The sequence below is a fragment of the Cucumis sativus genome, chromosome 6 (assembly GCF_000004075.3).
Source record: "Cucumis sativus cultivar 9930 chromosome 6, Cucumber_9930_V3, whole genome shotgun sequence".
Taxonomy (NCBI): Eukaryota; Viridiplantae; Streptophyta; class Magnoliopsida; order Cucurbitales; family Cucurbitaceae; genus Cucumis; species Cucumis sativus.
Window position 1 is genome coordinate 3,354,820 of NC_026660.2, and position 21,517 is coordinate 3,376,336.

A 21,517-nucleotide genomic window follows, 5' to 3' on the forward strand; every position below is an offset into this window, starting at 1 on the left:
AGGAACTCAAATTAGCACAAGCTGTTGTAAATCGATTGCAGACTGTAGTTTTTAGGTTCTGCGGTGCAGTGGATCAGGCACTTCCTAGATTGAGGGGAGCACTTCCAACAGGTATTGTTGCAACTAGTTGGTTGTATGTCCTTACAGTTCAAGATTAGGAATAAGATACGAATCATATCAAACCTCGTTATGGATATATTGCAGATAAATCAATGCATAAAGCACTTGATGAATTGTTAAACCTTTTCAACTACTTGAGAGTGTGGAGGCTTGAAACAAATGTTTACATAGATGCCTTAATGTCACCAACTGAGGGTTATCATCGAGACATATTTTTCCAGGTACCAGGTTTTCCTTCCCTCCTTCCCATGTATGGAAAATGCAATGGATGATCTTTGCTGTATTTATTTTTTTATTTGGAAAACCCATAAATGTGTGATTGTCTGTTGAGACGGTTATAATAAAAACTACTTAGATTGTTTCTAATGGCGCTGGCCTTAATTTGTGAAGATTTTTGCACAAAAAGCGAATTACTGAACTTGTCTCCCGGTGAAATCATATATTGTTTATTTTATTTTAATTTAATTTTCTTTATTATTTTATTTTTAAAAACATTTCCCATTTATTAGCTTCAGCTCCCTTCTCATCCACGCACTTTTAGGCACTGAAGTATTAGTTGCCACTTGCAGGCCTGCCTTTCTAGCAGCCTATTTTCGGTTAATTGGGCATGATTCTCAAGTACATCGAAACAATCTAGATTTTATGTTCTCCAAGTGTGTGTAAAACATCAAGCAGTATTTTGCTCGATTTTAGTAGCATTAACTAAGTTGCAATTACACCAGGTATACTTAACAAAAGAAAATAATCCTGGTTCACATCCCGAAGGTGCATTGCTTGCTATTGGTGGCCGCTATGACTACTTGCTTCAACAAATGTGGAGCCGTTCATATGTGAGTTATCTTCATTTATCTTTCTCTCTATTATGTTGATATGCTCCATCCATGCAGCAAAGTTAATATTGGCACAGAAGAATAATGCAGAAAAGAGGATCATTTTAAACTGATCAAAGTTAATTTTCAAGCGATAAGGTGATTTAGATTCTAGGCAAAAGAACCCAATAGTTAATGGGCTTGACAATCTAATCCTGGCTGTTTCTCCTTAATCTGAGCCAGAAATACTTCCTATGGAATTAAAATACATTTTATAAACTTAAACTGCTTTGCATGGGTCATTAGAAGGGCTGTCGTAGTCATAGGTTTGCGTTTACCTAGCTTCTAAACCTTGGTAAAAAGACTTGGAGTGTATCCTAACTTTAAACTAAATTGGAATATTTGTTCCCTGGGGCCTCTTATAAGGACTTGATGTTTATCCTGGATTTGGATGTCTGTTCCTTTGCTAGTTCATTGGCAACTGTTATGGCATGTATATTGGTATATTGGTATATGCTATTATAATATCCTTCATTTTTTTTTCTAATTTATTTTAGGACACTCTTGCACACATGTTATGCATATGACTACTAAATGGAAAGATACGGGGTACTTTTTGTCCAATCCTTTATTCACTTCACAGGATCTAAATGCTAGGTTTTTTTACGGCAATTAGAGTTTTATTCCTAAAATAGCGACCTGTAATTCATAGAGAATTTTTGGATCCATTGGTTATAGGTTTTGATCACTAACTTTCAAAATGCTTTGTTGCTAATTTTAGATTTCATTGTCATGATGTGCTTATGTTTTGACCTCTCATATTTTTGTTCACAAGATTTGAAACTTGCTTTCTTGTGCATTGGCTTTTATTTTGGTTAGATGTAATCTTTATTGTTCAAATTTAAGATATGTTGCTCCTTTTCAATGCTAGAAAAGTAGCCCTCCTGGCGGCGTTGGGACCAGCATTGCATTAGAGACTATAATTCAGCAATCTGCTCTAGATTTGAAACCCATCCGGTGCAGTTTATAATCTTTACATTTCGTTATTTTGCTTTGCATAGTTTTTATATCATGAGTTTTTCTACAAGGAAGAAAATGAGCCATCTTAAAAAAAGGATTGACCACTACCATGACCGAATAATAATTCTTTTGAGTGCAATGTAATCCAAGGACAAAATTCATGGATAAGTCTTCTCAAGTAGTCGTTGGAGCAGGTAATGGACTATATAAACTGGCATTTGTGGAGGTTTATTTGGCTGTCTGACAAATGAAGCATCCATTTGGCAAATTCTTTAACATCTTTCCTTAATTGGACCAAAAATATCTTTGTGAAACCAAACCCAGTGTTTTATCTCTACCAAAATGGGCAACTAACCGAGAATAGTTAGCAGGCTTTCTTTTCTATCTAAGGGCATGTGCTACCCTATTTTCCTTTCTCAGTCGGTCGATGTTGATTTTGGATAAAAAAAACGGCACCGGCCACCGATGTATTGGTTTTCATCGAGGCCATAATCGGTTTTGATGGCATTTGTGGCACTGGCCGACGTTGACCACGGGCAGCCGGTCGGCTTTGTGAGTTGAATGCTTTTGGTGAACTAAACAAGAAAAAACAAAGAAATAAAAAAGAATTAAAAGAATAATATAAACTTAAAGAAAACAAAAATATGTACTAGAAAGCTAACAAACAAAGAAAATCCACGTGAAAAAGAGAAGAAATTAAGGGGAAAAAATATCTGAGAGACGAGGGAAAAGTAAGAGAAGAGGAAACGAAAGGGTCTGAATGAGATGAAGGAGAATTGGAAATTGGGAAACGAAAAAATATGGAAGAGAGTTGAAAAAAAATGAGAGAATTGGAAAAGAAAAAAAATGGTTGAAATAATGGAAAGATTAAATAAAATCATTAAATGCGATTGGATAGAAAAAATTGAAAAGAGAACGAAGGAGGAGAGAGAATTGAAAAATTAAATGAAGTACAGAGAATTTAAAAATTGGGAAATCAAACCATGGGAGAGGGAAAGTAGAAAGTACATGTATGGTTACTTATTTTTTGAAAAATGTGAATGGTTTTTTTTGTCAAAACCACTTTTGATAAGAGGGGCCACCAACGGATTTCTGGCTTTGCTTGAGACTTACGGTCGGCTCAGTCAATGATACCCGGTGCACTTGTCACAGCTAATTCTTTATGTTGTTCCTATGTTGTTTCCAGTCTTGATAAGGCGTCAGCGTCCTTGTTCTGTAACCCAGATTGGTAGAGAATTTCAAAGTCATACCCGAGTAGTTTGGTGAGCCATTTTTTAAACTGGGATTGCACCTCCCTTTGCTCCAACAGGAACTTGAGAATCTTTTGGTCTGACGTGATAGTAAACTTCCTCCCAAGTACATAGTGTCTCCATTTCTGCATGGCTACCACCACAACCATTAATTCCCTTTCATATATTGATTTAGCTTGAGCACGAGTAGAAAGCTTCTAGCTGAAGAAAGCAATAGGGTGCCTATTTTGAGATAAGACTGCCCCCAACCCTTTTCCTGAACCATCAGTCTCAATGATAAATGGAAGGGACCAATCCGGAAGGGCTAAAACAGGGACTGGTATCATGACTGTCTTCAATTTTTCAAAAGATTCAGTGGCTGCCTCATACCATTTAAAAGCATTTTTTTGCAACAATCTGGTCAAGGGTGCTGCAATTTCACCTACCCTTTCACAAATCTTCTATAATAACCCGTGAGCTCCAAAAATCCTCTCAACCCTGACACATCCTTTGGTTGGGGCTAATTCACCATAGCTTGAACTTTATCCCCATCTGCCTCAACTCCTTTAACAGAAATCCAGTTGCTTGTTATCTCTTAGAATGGCAAAAACCATCCCTAAATGTTTCTCATGTTCAATTACATTTTTACTATAAATCAGAATATCATCAAAGAAAGCCCGGACAAATCTTCTTAAGAAATGGTGAATTACCTGGTTCATGAGAGATTGGAAGGTAGCTGGGGTGTTTGTGAGGCCAAACGGCATCACCAAGAATTTGTAGTCGCCTTCAAGCGTTCTAAAAGCAGTTTTCTCAATGTCTTCTTCCTTCATCCTAATTTGATGGTACCCGAATCGTAAATCAAGTTTGGAAATTATGGAGGCTCCATGTAATTTATCTATAAGCTCTTCTATAACTGGTATTAGAAACTTATCCGCGACTGTAGCTTGATTTAGTTTCCTATAATCAACACAGGAACGCCAGTCACCATCTTTTTTCTTCACCAACAGAACCGGACTGGAATATGGACTATGGCTAGGTCTGATCACTCCAGCTTGTAACATCTCTTCCACGAGCTTTCCAATTCTCTTTTTGTAGGTGACCATATTTATAGGGTCTCACATTGATCAGTCTTTGTCCGGGTGATGTTAGGATGCAATGATCTATTTCCCTCTTATTTGGTAGTCCAGATGGGGTAGAGCAAAGGTCTTCATACTGTTTTAGGAGAGACTTGATCATTGGGAGATCCTCTTCTTCCCCCTTTTCCACTGTTTCCTCATCCCAACCGTTCTCTTCTTCCACTTCAAATTTGTGGAACTCAAGTAGGAACCCTTGATCTTTCTCTCTTCCCAAGTTTTGGTGATAGTTTTGAGGGAACATTCTGCCTTAATTAATGATGGATCCCCCCTCAATGTGACTTTCTTCTCACCCACTTTGAATGACATAGTCAAGGTTGGCCAATGAATTTTCATGAGGCCAGTAGTACTTAGCCATTGCATCCCTAGGATAAGATCCACTCACCCTAGTTCAACTGCCAAAAAATCAGCAATGATAGTTAGTTCTGGTAGCTTCACTTCTACTCTTTGACATAACCCTTTTCTTCTTCTGTTTGATCCATCACCAATGGTTACCCCAAAAGCAGTACCTTCCTCAATGGTCAGTTTCAGCTCTTCAACTAAGACTTGGTGAATAAAATTGTGGGTGGCTCCACTATCAATAAGTATCAACACCTCCTTATCCTTCACTACTCCTTTCAGCTTCATGGTTCCCTTAGAAGAGAAGCCCATGATTGTCCTCATTTGTATTTCAGTTTCGATTGGGACTTTAAGGTTTTTCAGCTCCATTACTTCTTCCTCTCTCTCCATCAAGACGTTGCCTTCTCCCTCTCCCTCTTCTTCATTCATAGTGAACAACATGAGTTTCCTTTTTTCCTTCACTTTACATCGGTGACCATGGGAATACTTCTCGTTGCATCTAAAATAAAGGCCCTTATCCAGCCTAGCTTGAAATTCCGCATCTGACAACCTTTTCACAGGAGGTTCACCTTTACTGTAGTTTCCCTTCATCGGTGTAGTTATTTGTTTCATTTGAATCTCTGTCCGGTTGTCGTTCCCTTTTTTCCCTCCCACTATTTTTTTGAAGACTTGGTTCACAACTCCACTAAACCCATGATTGCTTAACTCCACCGCTGCTAACTTCAATGCTGTATATTCCTGTCATTAACGAGTTGAGCCTCCCTCATACGTGCTTCCGATGTCAATTGGTGTCGGCTGGTTACATCTGCTTGTAAAGAAGGTTCTAACCTGGTTATAAACACATCCATGAGCACACTTTCAGCCATGTCCGTAAGAGGGCTGAGTAATTTAAGAGTTTCTTAACATAATCACTGTAGGATCCATCTTGGGTAATCCTAATTAGTTCTGCTCCCAAGCTCCCTTGTTCAATGTCCCTAAAATGTTGGAAAATCCTCTTTCAAATCCGACCATGATTCAACTTTCCTTCGATTGTGGCTCTATCTATACCAGTCCACTTCATCTTGGCCAAAACTCACCACAGCAACTTTGACCTTTTCAGCTTCTGGAAGATCATTAATCTAAAAAAAAAATGTCCTGCACAGTAAACCCATGATTCGGGGTTCTTTACAAGGAACAGGGGCATTTCCAGCTTTTTATACTTCTATCCACAGTGACTGTCGTGTTGTCCAAACGAGTTTACGAGTCACCCATTTTCCCCTTTTGTTTCATCACAGATCCATCGGACATTCCAGATTCATATCTCCTTCGATATAATCTATTTTCTTTCATGTTATCAGCCATACGGTCGACTGCCTTCCTCAACTCGAGCATCATTTCCTTCAAACCCAGAACTTTTTCAGTACCTTCCAAGCACTCTTCCATTTGTTTATTCACCATTAATCTTGTCACAACCCCTAGATTTATGGCTCTGATACCAATATGTTAGGATTCCTCTCTTAAAAGACAATAATAATCCCAACAAAATGATAGAAACAGAGGCAGCACTCTGTCATTTACTTATATTCAATAAACAGAAAGTTCAACAAGGAAAATATCAAGAGAAAAGTAAATAAACAGCATGAAATACACACCAGACCAGCAAAGAAAGGTACAGAAATAGCCCATCCTTAATATGGCTGACGGCTCCTCCCTAAAATTATTCTATTTATACTCATCATTTGTGGGCCCTGCCAGCATCATTCTTTTCTTTAATACTCTCTCCCAGCTCTGTCCCCTATACAATTACCTTCTTACTTTTTCTTTTCTACTGATGAATAATAGGAGGCCTTGCAATGTGCTGCAGTGAGAACATCACCCTATAGATAGGAAGGAAGGAAATGGACAACATAAGGGAACGAAAAACTTCTAAAAGGTGACAGTTCTTTTGCTTATAAACCCCATTTTGATGGAGGGTGTAAGCACAGACACTTAGGTGAATAATTCCTTTAGATGACAAATATTAAACCACCAATTCATCCAAAAGCTTAAGCTAGTGGTTGAAGGCAAATTTAATTATATATCACCAACACTCCCTCTCACTTGTGGGCTTGAAATATTTGAAAGGCCCAACAAGTGGAATCAATTTTACCTCACTTTTGGGTTTGAAATTTTTGAAAGGCCCAATAAGTGGAAATTGATTTTAATTGGGGAGGAAACGACAATGCAGTGGCTTGAACACAGGACCTCCCTAGACCACCTGCTCTGATACCATATTAAACCACCAATTCATCCAAAAGCTTAAGCTAGTGGTTGAAGACAAATTTAATTATATATCACCAACAACAAAAACTCATTAAGGGTGTGGTTTTGGAACTCACGACCATTATCACATCGTAGGTTTCAATTTTTGTATTGAATTACATTTCTACGATGTGATAGAAGTTCCAAAATGTGGAAGTTCCAGATTTGTTGAAGATAAGGAAAACCCAAGTAAGATGTTAAGGTCGTCAATAAAGGTCACAAACCACCGTTTTCCAGGGGAGGTACCGACCTTGGATGGTCCCCAAACATCACTATGAACAAGAGTGAAAAGTTGGATTGGCTTGTATGGTGGTGAGGGAAAAGAGACTCGATGCTATGTAGCCCCAATGCACACATCACAAGTTAAATAAGAAACATCAACTTTAGAAAAAAGATGAGAAAGTAAGTGCTTCATATATTGAAAGTTGGGGTGGCCTAAATGAAAATATCACAACATACAGTCTTGAAAATAAAAGACTAGTCCTAGAAATACTACTAGAGGAGGCATCATCATCAAGCAGGTAGAGTCCCCTATCGTGTCAGCCAGTGCCAATCATCTTCCCGAAGCTCAAGTCCTGAAAAGAAACATAATCAAGTAAGAATTTTGTTTTGTAGTTGAATCCACTTGTAATCTTGTTTATTGATTGAAGATTATAGGAAATTCTGCACATGCAACACATTGTGTAAGGTTAATCCTTCAAAAGGAGAAACCTTTTCCCTTCCCGGCAATGAGAGCCAAGGAGCCATTTGCAATTCTTGTTTTCTCACTTTTAGCACACAGAATGTAGGGCATAGAATGCTCACAAAAACTTGTCAAATGATTTGTGGCGCCAGAGTCTAAGAAACCCATCAACACTAATAATAAGACTGAAGGACTGAGATATACCTGTATGGTAAATAGCTCCAAGTGTAGTCGGGCTGGGATCCCTAAGTGGCTGGGAAGGGTCGGCACACTCATTCACATAAGCCCATCCTGGGTTTTGTTTGTCGTTGGAAGTGCGTCTCTTCCTTTGGCGAACACCATGTAACTTCCTGATTCAAGTCGAAGAAATCTCGCAGCTTTGTTACCAATTAATGTAAAGCAAAGAAGAATCTTATTCAAAATGTCAATTAATTCTTACAAAACAGAACAGCCGAGAATATATATGTCTACTCAATAGCCAACCTACAACCTGCTGGACAGGTTGTAAACAAACCAAAGACGTGTGTTAACCCTTACAAAACAGACATTTAATAAGTTGGGATTAAGTAAGCAACTACAATAACAGAACATACAAAAACTTTCAGCATACATCAACTACATCATCATTTTGTTCCGTTGTGAACTTTTCAGAAATGAGGGGAGCACTAGTGTCTTGATTTGTTCACGAGGAGGTGGGCTATTGTTGGAACGCATGGAACTTGTTGTGGAGCTATGGGAGGAGAAGATTAAGGTTGGTATTAGTATATCGGATAATCTACTGTCTATTTAATTGTTCATCTTGAGAAGTGTCTTTTTGTTTGATCAGGCTCAGCTTGTCCCTACACCTGATCCCAGCCTAACGGAGCAATATGAATATGCTAACGAGCATGACATAAAATGTCTTGTTATTATTACGGACTCTGGTGTATCTAACACAGGTTCAGTAAAGGTAAAACTTCTAATCTAAATTTCTACTTCTTGGAGCAGCATTTAGGAGTTAAAGCTAAAATGTTGGAAGTGAAGGCATATTAGTCAAACTAGTTCTTCATTCCGCCATTGTTTATAATTCGAAAGTGTACCAAATCATGGCTTATGTCTTGGTTTCCTTGTTTGGTTCAGTTTGGTTCTTTATTTTTAGCAAGGTCTTTACATTGTTAACCTTTTGTCGTAATCATCAGTACTTTGAACATTACTCTCTTCATTTATTTAATGAAATTTCTGTATCCTTTTTAAAAAGAAAAAATAAATAAATAATCTTTATTGTATTGCAAATAGGATGGAAGAGTTTTGGACGTACTACCCTCTGGAGGGCTTGACTATTTATAACGGTCCAAGTTAACCATTTTAAACGACTCAATTACTTGTGCATGTAAATAAGTTTTCCTAAATCAGTCGTCGTCTGTATGTTGTTGCCTGCTCTCTTACGTTGCACAAAAGCATGGTTCTTATAGATCACATTACATATCCAGGTTCGACACCTAGAACTCAAAAAGGAGAAGAAAGTTGAACGAACATACATTGTCAAGTTTCTCCAGGAGGCAATGGCTAATCAGTTTAAAAATCCTCTCATTTGGAATTAGAACTGTTCTTCATTGCATTACTCCGGCTTCTACTCATCCGATGTTCTATAGATGCTTGACCACAAGCTTTTCGACCATGTGTGATTCCACAGCTAGAGAACAGAACAATATCCAGCTCTTCTCCGCCATATTGCTCAATGAAGTGAATACTTTCAGCTCCATTTATCGGTATCCGTCTTTGTGCATAACCAGGTGAGTACTTTATTCGAATCCATCCATTCGAATCCATCCATCCGCCTGAGAACAGTGGTTCAGTTTTGGGTCTAAACTTTGTATATAAACAAAGTTACATACATATATAACATCCGAGTTAGTTTTGTTCAGTCATATCTTGCGTTTTTTTTCCGGTCTTTATGTCAGTCTTTAAAAGAATTTGACATTTGTGTATCATTTGAAAATCTTGTGGATTTATATGTTCTTTTCGAAATAAAGGTGCATGTCTTTAGAATTCCCTCGGCTTAATCTATATAACATTCTTAAAATTTTAAAAAAAATTACAATAATTTTTTAAAACATTTTAAATTTAGGACTTAATAACTACAAGAAACATTTTTTAGGGCTCCTCCTTCGATTTTTCATCTGACTTCCTCGTGTTCTTCTTGTTCTTGTATTTGTTTGTGTTTGTGTTCTTGTTCTTCATCGAGGTGCTTTTTTCTTTTCCTCTAAATTCTTTCTTCTCTTTTTTGGGGTTTTGTGATTTGTTGTTTGGAATATTATCTGCAATTTCGTAGACTTTATTTTTATACATGGATTGTATTTATTTTAGGGTTGTTTATTTTACCTTGTCATGAATGTTAACATTAATATGCATATTTTATTTTATTTTATTGAAAAAATAATAAAAGTAAAGGTGGGAGAGTTAGGATGGCGATGTGACTTTTATGTTTCGGAGAAAAAACAATAAAATTAACATAATATAATAAATCTAAAGTTTATTCATCAAATATAGATACCACATCATCTTCTTAAAAAGTTTAAGAAATTTTAATGGAAGAGATCAAAATATGCTCTCTTGTTTTTTAGGTATGCGACTAAAAACAAATAAAATAATGGTTTTAAGACCAAAAAGAACTAAAAAAACAAAGTTTAAAAACCAAAAACAAATTTAAACCCTCCTACGATCTATATAGTTTTAATATATATAGTTCAAATTAAATGAATAGTTATTTGAATAAATTTCAAATAAGTTAATCTTTTATTAATTCATAACTATGAATCTCATTTTAAATAAAATTATAAATTTGTTTTAATCATATTCGAATACATTTTGATTAAAAGCAATCACAAATACACTCCGGTAGAAACAAAAATATGCAACTCAATTAATAAAAACAAAATGTAACCACGTGTATCCATCTATATAGAGCAATCACAACCACAACAATACAATAAAAATAAATAAATATTCAACTCAATATGAACTTAGACAACACAATGAATCTGCCATATCCGAAACTGCGACGAGTCAACTATATTTTTTAAATGTGATATTGAATAAATAAAATTAATTATACATCAAAACATGTAAATAAGCTCAATATTATAGGTTTGGAGTGCGGACTATATAGTCTATCTTATTATAATTTGTGTTTGGAGTGAAAATTATTGTAATCTAGGTTTTTCACGACTCCTTTTTACTTCATATATAAAATATACATTTTTCTTAAATTGATTTTATTAAATTTGGTTAATTATGATGTTCATTTAATAAATTTAGCTTCAAACTAGATTTTCTGGTACTCTATTTTATCATACATATATATGGTACATGAAGTAAACATTTTTCTTAAATTAATTTCATTAAATTTTGTTAATTAGGAGGTTCATTTCATAAATTTAGCTTTAAACTTGGTTATTCACGGCTCTTTTTTGTCATACATATATACAGTACCTAAAATATATTTTTTTTTCTTAAATTGATTTCACTCAATTTGGTTAACTATGATCTTCATTAAATAACTTGAATCTACATTTCAAACTACTTTTTTTTTCATACATATATATGGTACATAAAAAACACATAAATCTTAAATTGGATTTATTAAATCTTGTTAATTAGGATGTTTATTTGATAAATTTATGGTTAATCTCCACGTACTAATTTTCTCATATATTTAGGTTATGGTGTTTCAAATTACCTTACGCATACATCCCTACAATTTGGGTATGGAGTTACTTAAGTAAGAAAACAAAGACAAAAAAAGACATTTTCAATACCTTCTTAGCCAAATATAAATTCATTAAGGTAGATGAGATTGGTAAAGAAATGGATACAATGCATGAGCAGATAAAAAAAAAAGTTCATCAAGTTCAACAACCACTTACATAAGAAAGAAAGAAAAGTAGTCGACAACAAAACAACAATTGGTCAAGAAGCCAAATCTTATCCAAGTTGTCTAACAATGGTGATTTGACTTTTCCTTAAGACCACATCTTATCTCCTCGAGAAGCCAAATCCTTAAACTCTAGGGGTGTACATAAGCTGGTTTGAACTGAATTGGAGGAAAATTATGGACTAACCCCAAAGTATCCAAGTTGGCAAAAAATGAACCCTATCGATTCAATATGCAAGAGTTAACCCAACCCAACCTAAAATATCCAAGTTGGGATGGTGGGCTGGTTTTTTTCTTTTCTTTTCTTTTCATCCTTTCATAATTTATACAAATTTTTATATTGTTTTTCAATATGCAAGGTGAACAAATTGCCATTCAAGGTGTAAGACCACACATATATATTATACAATTTCTATTGAAAAAAGATTTACTTTTAGGTTTTATATATATATATATATATATATATATATATATATATATATATATGTTGGAAAGGGTCAACCCAACCCCTTACTTGCATAATCCGGCAATCCGACTCAATTTTTTTCTCCAATTTTCTAACCCAACCCAACCAACATGAAATTTAACCCAACCTAACCTTTACAGTTTGGTTTGAATAATTCGGGTTGGTTGGGTTACTATCTGTCCTTTTCTCTTCTTGAAAAGTCACCATTGCTTTCTTTCTCACGACGAGTTGTCAAGTCACCTTGACAAGACATGTACTTCCTCTCTTATTGCAATACCATGCTTAAATGCCTAACTCTTGGCACTTAACGTATACCTCTATACTGTCAGTTGTTCTCATCGCATTATTTACTTCCATGCAATAGAACCTTGACTTACACGTTTCACTTCGCATCACCTACTCTCTTTTCCATGCTTTCTCGCAGAATGTCTCTTTTCCATCCTTCTTAAAAAGACTCCATTTTTTTCGAATCAAGGCCTCACACGAACAGATATCATTCTCTACTCAACAATAATTGCTAGCCCTAACTTCTAATACCTTTACTTGAATAACTCGGGGAAGCAAAATAACCCCACTTTAAAGAAGAGAAGTGCCTTTGGTTATTAGTGAGGAGTATAATTGGTTAAAAAAAAGTCAAGAGAAATTCTGAAGCCGGCTATTTATTTAAATTTGTTATCTAACGTTGTGCCATTGTCACCTTATGTCTTCGGCTAATATCACAATTTCTCATATTTTCGACCTCGCAATTTGGTTCACACAAACACGCATGACGCAAGTGGAGAGTAAGGCCCAACCTTCGGTCCGGAAAAGCCCCAAAGGGAAGTGGTTGAAACTAAGGCCGTGAAATTCCCTTACAATCTTCAACTTTTTTTTTTCTTACTTTAGTTTAGTCCTCCATTTTTCTTCTCCCATGATTTCTGGGAAGCTTTATTCATCTTACTCTTCATCATCGTCATGCATTTTCCCACCAACACCAACATCGACACCGAGGGGCAATCTCCATCTTTCTTTTCTTAAAATCTCTTCAACACTCAGATTAATCAGCTTTCAATCCCCCTCTCTCTCTTTTCCATCCTCCTTTGTTTCTAAATCCAGTGCCAAGTCCACTAGATTTTCGAGTTCTTTGGTTCAAGTTTATAGCTACGAAGGCCAAAATTCCATTACTTTGTCGGATTTGGACGACTTGTCCGAGAATGGAGTTGTCTATAAGAAAACACTGGCCATGGTGGAGTGCTCCATGTTCGCTGCACTTAATGGCTTGGTCTACTTCTTGAGCAATTCTCTTGCTCTTGAGGTTTGTAACTCTCAGTTTCAACGAATTCCATTTCTTTCTCTATACGCTGCTGTTTCTATGATTTTCGACTTTTTTTCCCTATCATAGATAATGTTTTTTTTTTTCATCAATGAGATGGATACCCCAAGTCCGTGTGGTATTTTGTTTACTTTGGAAGATGTTCTTCTTCATTGATGTCAATTTGAAATGTCTTTTCTTCCTTTCACTTCTCTTGCTCTTGAAACGAATAGAAATTGTTTATCCACTTCAAATTTATAACTATTGACTGATTTTATCTATATAGTTAAATAATGTGATTTATTATTATTGTTTATGTAAATATGTTGATTATCTAAAACAGTACATCTTGGGGCTTGGTTTAGGGTCTTCTTAAATCTATCCTCAATAAATTGGAGAAAGTTCCCATGGTTCTTCCATTTTACATTATTTATTTGTATATGTGATTGTATGTACGACTCTTACTCTAACTAATACTGGTAAACCTTATCTAAAGCTAACTGACTAATAACCAAATAACAATACTATAACAGCACTAATAATCCGTCCTCCATAACGGAATGAATTCCAAAAGCCTCTTATCATCTGTAATAAAGAAAAAAACTTCACTACAGTGAGACAAACCTTGGTGAATCTATCAGCAAGCTCTAAAGGAGAGCTAATTAATATAAAGTTTGAGAAAACAAACAGATAAGATTTGACACAGACAAAGGAGCCCAAAAAACTGGAGAGCATTTGACTGCAATTCATTCCAATTTATTAGTTCACCAACTGAAGCTATCTTTTTACTTCTCACAAAACAAGAGCATCACCTAGACACCTAGGAAAGCCCAGAAACCAGTCATAAAATGACACAGAGTGAGGTGAACATCCAAATCAACAGCAGAGCCTAAAGTTGAGAGATGAGGCAGAAGCTTTTAAAGGAATATTCTTTGACAAGATTACCCTTAAGACACAAAAGCAAATGATGACCAACCAGCATGTAAATGGTCTTGGGTCTTGCAACAAACTGACTTTGACAATGAGCATCAAAAGCAATATTCATTGGAAATTTATGAATATAACAATAATAAACTTTTGGTTTTAATATGATGATGATTCAAGATACTACGCTTTTTTGGGAGGATCAGTAGGGTGGGGGATAGTACTCTTTGTTCTATTTATTTGCATCTCTATCACCTGTCTTCATTTAATAACCCTTCGCTTTGGGATCTTTTGATTTAGTCTGAGAACTGTGTCCTTTTCTCTTGGGTTCCATACTCATTTGTCCAATAGGGAAACAATGGAGGTTGCCTCTCTTCTTTCTCTGCTTGAGAGCTGCATTTTTAAGGTGTGGAGAAGGGATGCTTGTATTTGGAGTTTCAAACCAGGGTGTTCATATTTGGAGTCTAAACCCTAATCATGGTTTTTCGAGTAAGTCCTTGTTTCAATTGTTGTTGGATACTGATAGAACTCGGGAACGGAGATGAATCTTATTCAATGACAATATCAGAACAAGTACACAGGATTGATAGATTAGCAATCCCTAAACAAAAAGTAATTGGTAAAAATGAACAAAGAAAGAATTACCCTCCCTCACTACCTCTCCTATCTTTCAAGGATGCAAACAAATGATTAACAAAACTCTCATCCCTACTCGCGGACCTCCCTTTCACTATTTAAACCTCTCTTCCCCCCAACTAACTAACTGCAGGTCCCAGGTCTAGCAACCACACTCCCCATAACGCGTGCGCTCCTCTTATTTCCTCTTCTACTATATTGCCAAATGATTGGTGGCCTAACAGATACCTCCCCCATTAGGGAATATGTTTTTGATGTGGTTTGGAGTATTAAGGTTCCAAAGAAGTAAGCTTCTTTATTTGGCAAGTTTTGCTTGGTCGTGTGAACATTGTCGATAGACTTGTTAGGAGGAGGACCTCGCTTATTGGACCTCTTTGTTGTTTTCTTTGTTGGAAGGTGGAGGAAGATTTGGATCATCTCCTTTGGGATTGTTAATATGTCGGGGTTGTGTGGAACACTTTTCTCTGTAGGAGTTTGATGTTAGTTTTGTTGGCCGAAGAAGCATTCAAGTGACGATCGAGGAGTTCTTCCTCCATCTGCCTTTTAGAGAGATGTTTTTTTTTGTGGCTTGCTAGGGTGTGTGCTGCTATGAGATATTTAGGGGAGTAGAGGTAGGGAAATGGACCCTTGTGAGGTTTGGTCCTTGGCAAGATTTCATGTCTCCCTTTGGGCTTCGGTTTCGAAGCTCTTTTGTAACTATTCCCTTAGTAACATTTTACTTAGTTGGAACCCCTTCCTTTAGTTGGGGTGTTTTGGTGGGCTTGTTTTTTTGTTCTATGCCCTTGTATTATTTCATTTTTCTCAATGAGAGTTGTTGCTTTATTAAGAAAAATTGATGTTGATTTAGGATTTCTGATGCATATGCCATTTTGAATGGTATCTTTTTCTTGAGGGAAAAAAACTGAAGATTGTGATGCAAGGCCCCACTACATGACCATTCGGTATTTCTTGGCTCATTATTGACAATCACAGGTAGGATTAGATTAGTCCTAAGGCATAGGCAACTTAGATGACAGGAAGGAAATTGTATCTATAAAGGAAGGAAAAAATGGCTGCATATAAGTGTTTTCTTATTGTGGGTCTAGCTTATAATACAAATAAATACCCTCACCAACAAGAGTCACCAAAAGAACAATCATACTTCAGTTTTGGGTCCATGACAGGGAGACTGGTTTGTAATGCAACCAATCGAGTGTCTTGTAAAAACTGCAGGCAGTTCTTCCCTCTTAGAGAAAGGTAAATGACCTCAAATTAGGAAAAGTTTTAAATAACCCAAGTCCTTGAGTAAAGGTTTGTAACTGAAGGATAGTGTTTACTGTAGCATCTAAGCAAGAGACTGCGATGGTGATATTGTTATTTTCATCAACATAAATCTGAAGAGCCAGAAAAGAACGGCCCAGCCCTAACTAAAGAGAGAACAATCAGTCTCATGAATTTTGTAACCACGAGAAGAGCTATACAAAATTCCAGATAAATGTAAACAACAATTTTAAAAGCATTGTGGACATCAATTCATGTATGTAGTTTTCATAAGTATGTATGGGACAAACACAATTCATAGTCTAATTAATTGTTAAAACTAATAACAAATAACGATAATACAGGTTACAACAGCATGTTTTGTAGTTTTTTTCCCCTAAAAAATGATATAACAGTGTTGTTTTTTCTTTTATTTTTGTAAAATAAATTATAAAACGAAAAGAAAAGCAATGGTAAAAAAGAGCACCCTTTTTCTTCAATGTAAGTTCTCATATGATAATGTCCTTACCACTTCCTTATAATTATTCGCTTGTTTCAATAACTTATGCTTTATTAACTTAGATGTCTACGAATGAAGTACCTCATAGATTTCCCCATTCTTTCAGTGATAGTTAAGTTTCCCAAATTTTAATTTAGTATTGTGTTTACTTGATATCGTACAGAATTACTTCGGCTGTTTCTTCTGTCTTCCAATAGTAATCTCTTCAATGAGATGGGGCATATCAGCTGGGAGAAAAACCATGGTCTGTAGTTTTCCTGGACTCAAGTATTCAACAACTTCTTTTGTGTTCTCTTGTTATTTGTACATCCTCTCATTGTCGTATTGCAAATACGTAAGCTGTTGCATCTGATCTTCTATCAAGACAGGTGGCGACGTTTTTGCTGCTGCTGGTTTTGTCTGGTCCAGTGAAAGCTTTAACATATCTGGTGAGCATATATATATTTTTTTAAAGGAGACAAGTTTCTTTGTTAATATACAACTTAAGTACAAGAGAATTATACAATAAAAATAATAGAGAAGCCAAGAGAGGGGAGGATTAGGAGGCACACTCAGACATCTTCTCAATCTTAATTGCTTGTGGATTTATTTTCCTGTTTCTGAAGTAAAGACACCATGTGAAACATGTTCCCCTTTAACCTATCAACCATGAAAAATTTCTCATAAAGGAAGAACAATCAGGTTAATGGCCTTCTTAAACCAGCTTTAAAAAGCTAATCGAGGCTTTTCTCCCTAATGATTAAATAACCATAAATAAAAATCATTAAGAATGAATAGCCAGGTATTATCAGGCAACAATGTAAAAGTACAAAAAAATAAAAAACTAAAATGAAAATTCTAACAATTGAAATATTTTCAAAATAACAATCCTAAAGTCTTTTAAACTTTCTTTCTTCCGTCTTTTAGTCCTTGATGGTGGAAAAAATGTTAACGGGTGAAGTACTACAATTTATGGCACGTTACCATTCCAAAAACTTCCATTCATACGAGAGTAAACAATAAATAATTTTTCTAATCATTATGCAAGACGTAAAAGCTTCAATCGGCAATGTGTTAATTTGTTCTCATGGAGATGCAGATCTCGTTTATAAAGGCACATGCATCTTATGATCAAAAGAAGGCATAAGCTTCTAGACTAGAAGATTGAGCCTTTCCTCAAGAAAACCTTCAAGCCATAAGCCTCAAAGAACTCTAAAAACCATGTTCTCAGAACATAGTTATCGTTGTTCTTATTAGAAAGAGAGGAAAACTAGGAACTGCATATTTTTATTCATTCACTTCGCACTATAAATTCCAATTCTAAATTCAAAAAATAGCTTAGTGACTAGTGACTACATAAAATCAACTACAAACTCTACAAACCTAATTCCATAAAACTAGCCACCAACTTCAATTATAGATACTTAAACTATCTAAGGTTTAAATCCTATTTTGGTCTTTAAACTTTGTATCTTGTTCTATTTTGGTCCCTAAACTTTTAGTGTCGTCTGTTTTAGTCCTTGAACTTTTAAAAAAACTTAATTTAGTCCCTAATGTTAGGATTTCGTTAATTCTTTAACGGAATGATGATGTGACTTCTATATTGCAAGATTTATCAAAGTGAAAACCTGAATTTTGTAACTGTGACATTTTTTTATTTTTATAACTTTTGTCACTGCCACTTGCTCCAGAGTGTTTTAGAACTTTTTTGGCTTGATCACGTTGTGGGTATTTTCCTTGTATCTTTTGATGTTCCTTAATCTTTATCCTAATGAGAGGGGAACAATATTTAATTCCTTACTTTCGGCTGACATTTTTTATACTTACTTGTGCAGCTTAGGCATGGTTTAGTGGGGTTTACAATGGGCTCCTTGTGGAGGTATGTGATTCACTATGCATATGATTATTCATAAAATATAATTAACCTCAGATTTGGGCATAGGGCATTCAGAATTAATAAAGTTTATTAAATCTGTACATGCTACTGTGCCAGTTGGTCAAGTTTTCTTCGGTAGTTTGATGATGATGCAGTGACCAAAGCATTAGTGGTGTAATATTCTAATCTCCATGTAGCTTTACATCTACCTGCTTTTGAAAAAAAATTCTATTAGATTTCACCATTGACCTACGGGCTAAGGAGAAAAGTTTTAGGGCCTCATATTCCTATTGGAGAATGGTCATAATAATTCTTGTTTTGTTCTTCTCAGGCTTGGAGCAAATTGGAGTACCTCAATCTTTCTTTGCACAATCGTATAGTTTCCTCTCTTTCCCAACACCCATCTGAACAAATGTTCTATCCTAGGTTTTTCTTATCCATTCTACTAACCAAGTATGTGTCTGTGTTTAGGTTCGAGCATTTGGGGCAGTGGGTTATGTCTTAGTATCTTCATTCTTGATAAGAGAGAACATACTAGCTCTGGTAACAAGCTATCATGAATCTCTGCTGCTCCACGTCAAAGAAATCACCTCTGAATTCTCATAACATCTTCCATTTTCTGGCTGCAGATCACTATAAATATTCATGCTTCCCTCACCCTTATCTTTACTGCCTGGGGTGTGAACTTGATCCCATCAATGAACGCAATATATGCTATATTTGGGACACTGGTATGTTTTATATTCCCCGCTGAAACGTAGATTGTACTTGTATGACAATGATTATTGAGATTTAGTTAATATTCTTATCTTTTAACCTATGATTGGTTTGGCACAATCAACATTTATTTTATTAACATTTCTCCTCTCTATGTTCTGTAAGGTATTCCTGAACTGTGGATGCTTCATGTTTTTGCTTCATCTTTTGTACTCCATATTCCTTACTAGACTTGGTTTGAAGACTTCATTGACATTACCAAGGTGGCTGGAAAAGGCAATGTAAACATTCTGACAGGTATTAATTTTTTGACAATGATGAATACCTTTTCCTTTTATAGGAGGAAGATATTGGTTAGGCTCAATGGAACATTTCATTCATTAATGATTTGTTCTATTGTGAAAGGTTACGAATTATGGATGATGCTTTTTCCAAATCAGATATAATGGAAGTAACTATTAGCATTAAGATTTCTAGTAGTGGTCATCTTCCTGTAAAGGTTACGAATTTAGGATGTAATTAGTGATTAGCTTTGACACTTTGTAGACTGGATTATACAATCTGGGATCTGGATTACAAATTCAAGCATGAAATTATCTTATCAACTTTTCGAGATCAGTTTTGTTTTTTCTTTAAACAGAAACGGAATTTTCATTGATATAGTGAAAATTAGTACAAAATACATAATGATTTTAGGGTCAGCCTGCACACCTAGTCATTCAACTAGGTTAACACTTAGCACCCTCATCATATCCCAATAGAAAGAACATAAACTTATAGGACCAAGTGCTGTGAGCAATAACTCTTGCAAAGAAATCCCGCCCCTGTAAAACAATACGGCATAAACAAAACAAAAACGAGAACATTCTACAAGTGACAAAAGACATGACTAAACATCCATCTGAATGAAGGACGACCAATTCAGGCCTATGTCTCGAACCGTATAGCTCTCAAACTTTTTAGAAAGAGAACACCACGATGAAGCTGAAATTTTTGCTGCCTCCAACGGTCCCTCCACGAAGAGCTTTATTTTGAAAAATTCTTCAATTCCTTTCAAACCATAGCTCCGACAACAAGGCTTTCATCACGTTAATCCAAATAATTTTAGGTTCTGATTTCAGTCTTGGGCCCAACAAAATCTGTCGCACATTCTCTGTGTTATGATATTTATAATATATGTCATTTTTTGTAATTGTACATACTGTCTAACTTTAGTTTAACTATAGTCTGACTCTAAATGAATAAGAAATATATTTTTCTTTGAATTCTTGATTACACTCTTCCATTCATCCAGTAAAATCTCGCTGGTTCAGAAAGTAGTTTAGTAGATCAGTAACAAATTCTCTCATCAATTTAGGCTGGAGGTCCTTTCTTTTCATGGATGCTTTGAAGGGTTGTGTTTAAGCTTAGAGGTTCATGGATACTTTGAAAATATATTCCGCCTCTGTTTTTCCTATTAGAAAAATAATGATAGTAAATAAAAATCTCAATTGGAATCTTGGGACAAATTCATCCGAACTTGGTGAGAGATGCTAGGTTTTTAAGATTTCTTTTGATAACCATTTGATTTTTCCATTTCTTTTTTTTTTCTTCTTCTCTAGCTTTCTTTGTTCTTTTTTCTCCTGCGCCTATATTTCTTTAAAATAGTTCAACCGTCTGAGAGGGAAAAGGGCTAGTATCGTTTCTATCTCCTAGATTTAATTCTGGAAATTTATGTTCTTTTAATCTAGTGACCAAACTCTGCTATATGTCAACTGAAGTTGAAGGCTAGGAAATTGGGCCTTTTTGTATGGCGTCGCTTCCTTATTAAATAATTCCTTGAATTGGGTTGGTATTTTGGCCATTTTAATGTTGAGAAAGTGGCCAAAAGGGTTGTGTAGAACTCTAGAAAAAATTGTTTGACCTATAAGATAGACATTGACATTCTATTTTGTTATAAAAAAAATTAGTATTAAATTACATAGAATAGGAGTGGTTATTAAATTAAATGAAACGAAAATATATTCGAACTTTTTTGTATTGAAGATAGATGAAGATAGAAAAAGATAAATGGAGATAGATTTGGTTGTGGAACCGAAATTTTAAGCAACGTTGAATGTCGAAAAAGAATTTAGGTGGAAGAAGAAAATGAAGAAGAATTTCGGAAGTTTGGTTGAAGGTGGGTAGAAATGAACGATTGAAGAAGATAATGATGTGAGGAAGATGAAGCACGGTGAAGATGAGGAAAAGTCTGAAGAAGAGGATTTACCTTTCAATCATTTCAATCATTCACGGTCTCCTTTGAAATTGAAAGTTTATCCTCTATCCCTATGGTTAGAGTATTAAAATGGTATTAGTTTAATAA

General features: G+C 35.4%; 2 protein-coding genes across 10 annotated transcripts in view; both read left to right on the forward strand.

The window, feature by feature from the left end:
- Nucleotides 1–9,643, forward strand: part of LOC101207000 (eIF-2-alpha kinase GCN2) — a 61,419-nt gene extending 51,776 nt beyond the window's left edge. For 6 of the 8 annotated variants that reach the window (XM_011658252.2, XM_011658253.2, XM_031887738.1 and 3 more), the window contains 7 exons: nt 3–111; nt 205–341; nt 843–950; nt 1,861–1,946; nt 8,264–8,363; nt 8,439–8,561; nt 9,082–9,643. In XM_011658252.2, coding sequence (XP_011656554.1) covers nt 3–111; nt 205–341; nt 843–950; nt 1,861–1,946; nt 8,264–8,363; nt 8,439–8,561; nt 9,082–9,192 — 774 coding nt within the window. In that variant the 3' untranslated portion in view covers nt 9,193–9,643. Of the gene's footprint in view, nt 1–2; nt 112–204; nt 342–842; nt 951–1,860; nt 1,947–6,471; nt 6,563–8,263; nt 8,364–8,438; nt 8,562–9,081 lie in introns of those variants that run through there. The other 2 variants (XR_004217598.1, XR_004217599.1) reach the window with 2 other exon arrangements.
- Nucleotides 9,644–12,701: 3,058 nt separating this feature from the next.
- LOC101204847 lies at nt 12,702–19,791 on the forward strand. Of its 2 annotated transcripts, none has more exons than XM_011658258.2 (8): nt 12,702–13,285; nt 16,765–16,868; nt 16,966–17,029; nt 18,416–18,459; nt 18,788–18,830; nt 18,928–18,999; nt 19,086–19,187; nt 19,339–19,791. In XM_011658258.2, exons 1-8 carry the CDS (start codon nt 12,902–12,904, stop codon nt 19,456–19,458), a joined length of 933 nt encoding a protein of 310 aa, XP_011656560.1. In that variant the 5' UTR covers nt 12,702–12,901; the 3' UTR covers nt 19,459–19,791. The 2 variants fall into 2 exon arrangements, with proteins under 2 accessions (XP_011656560.1, XP_004140887.1); XM_004140839.3 differs by having other exon boundaries at nt 12,705–13,285; nt 16,765–16,845; nt 16,970–17,029.
- The last annotated feature ends 1,726 nt before the right edge of the window (nt 19,792–21,517 follow it).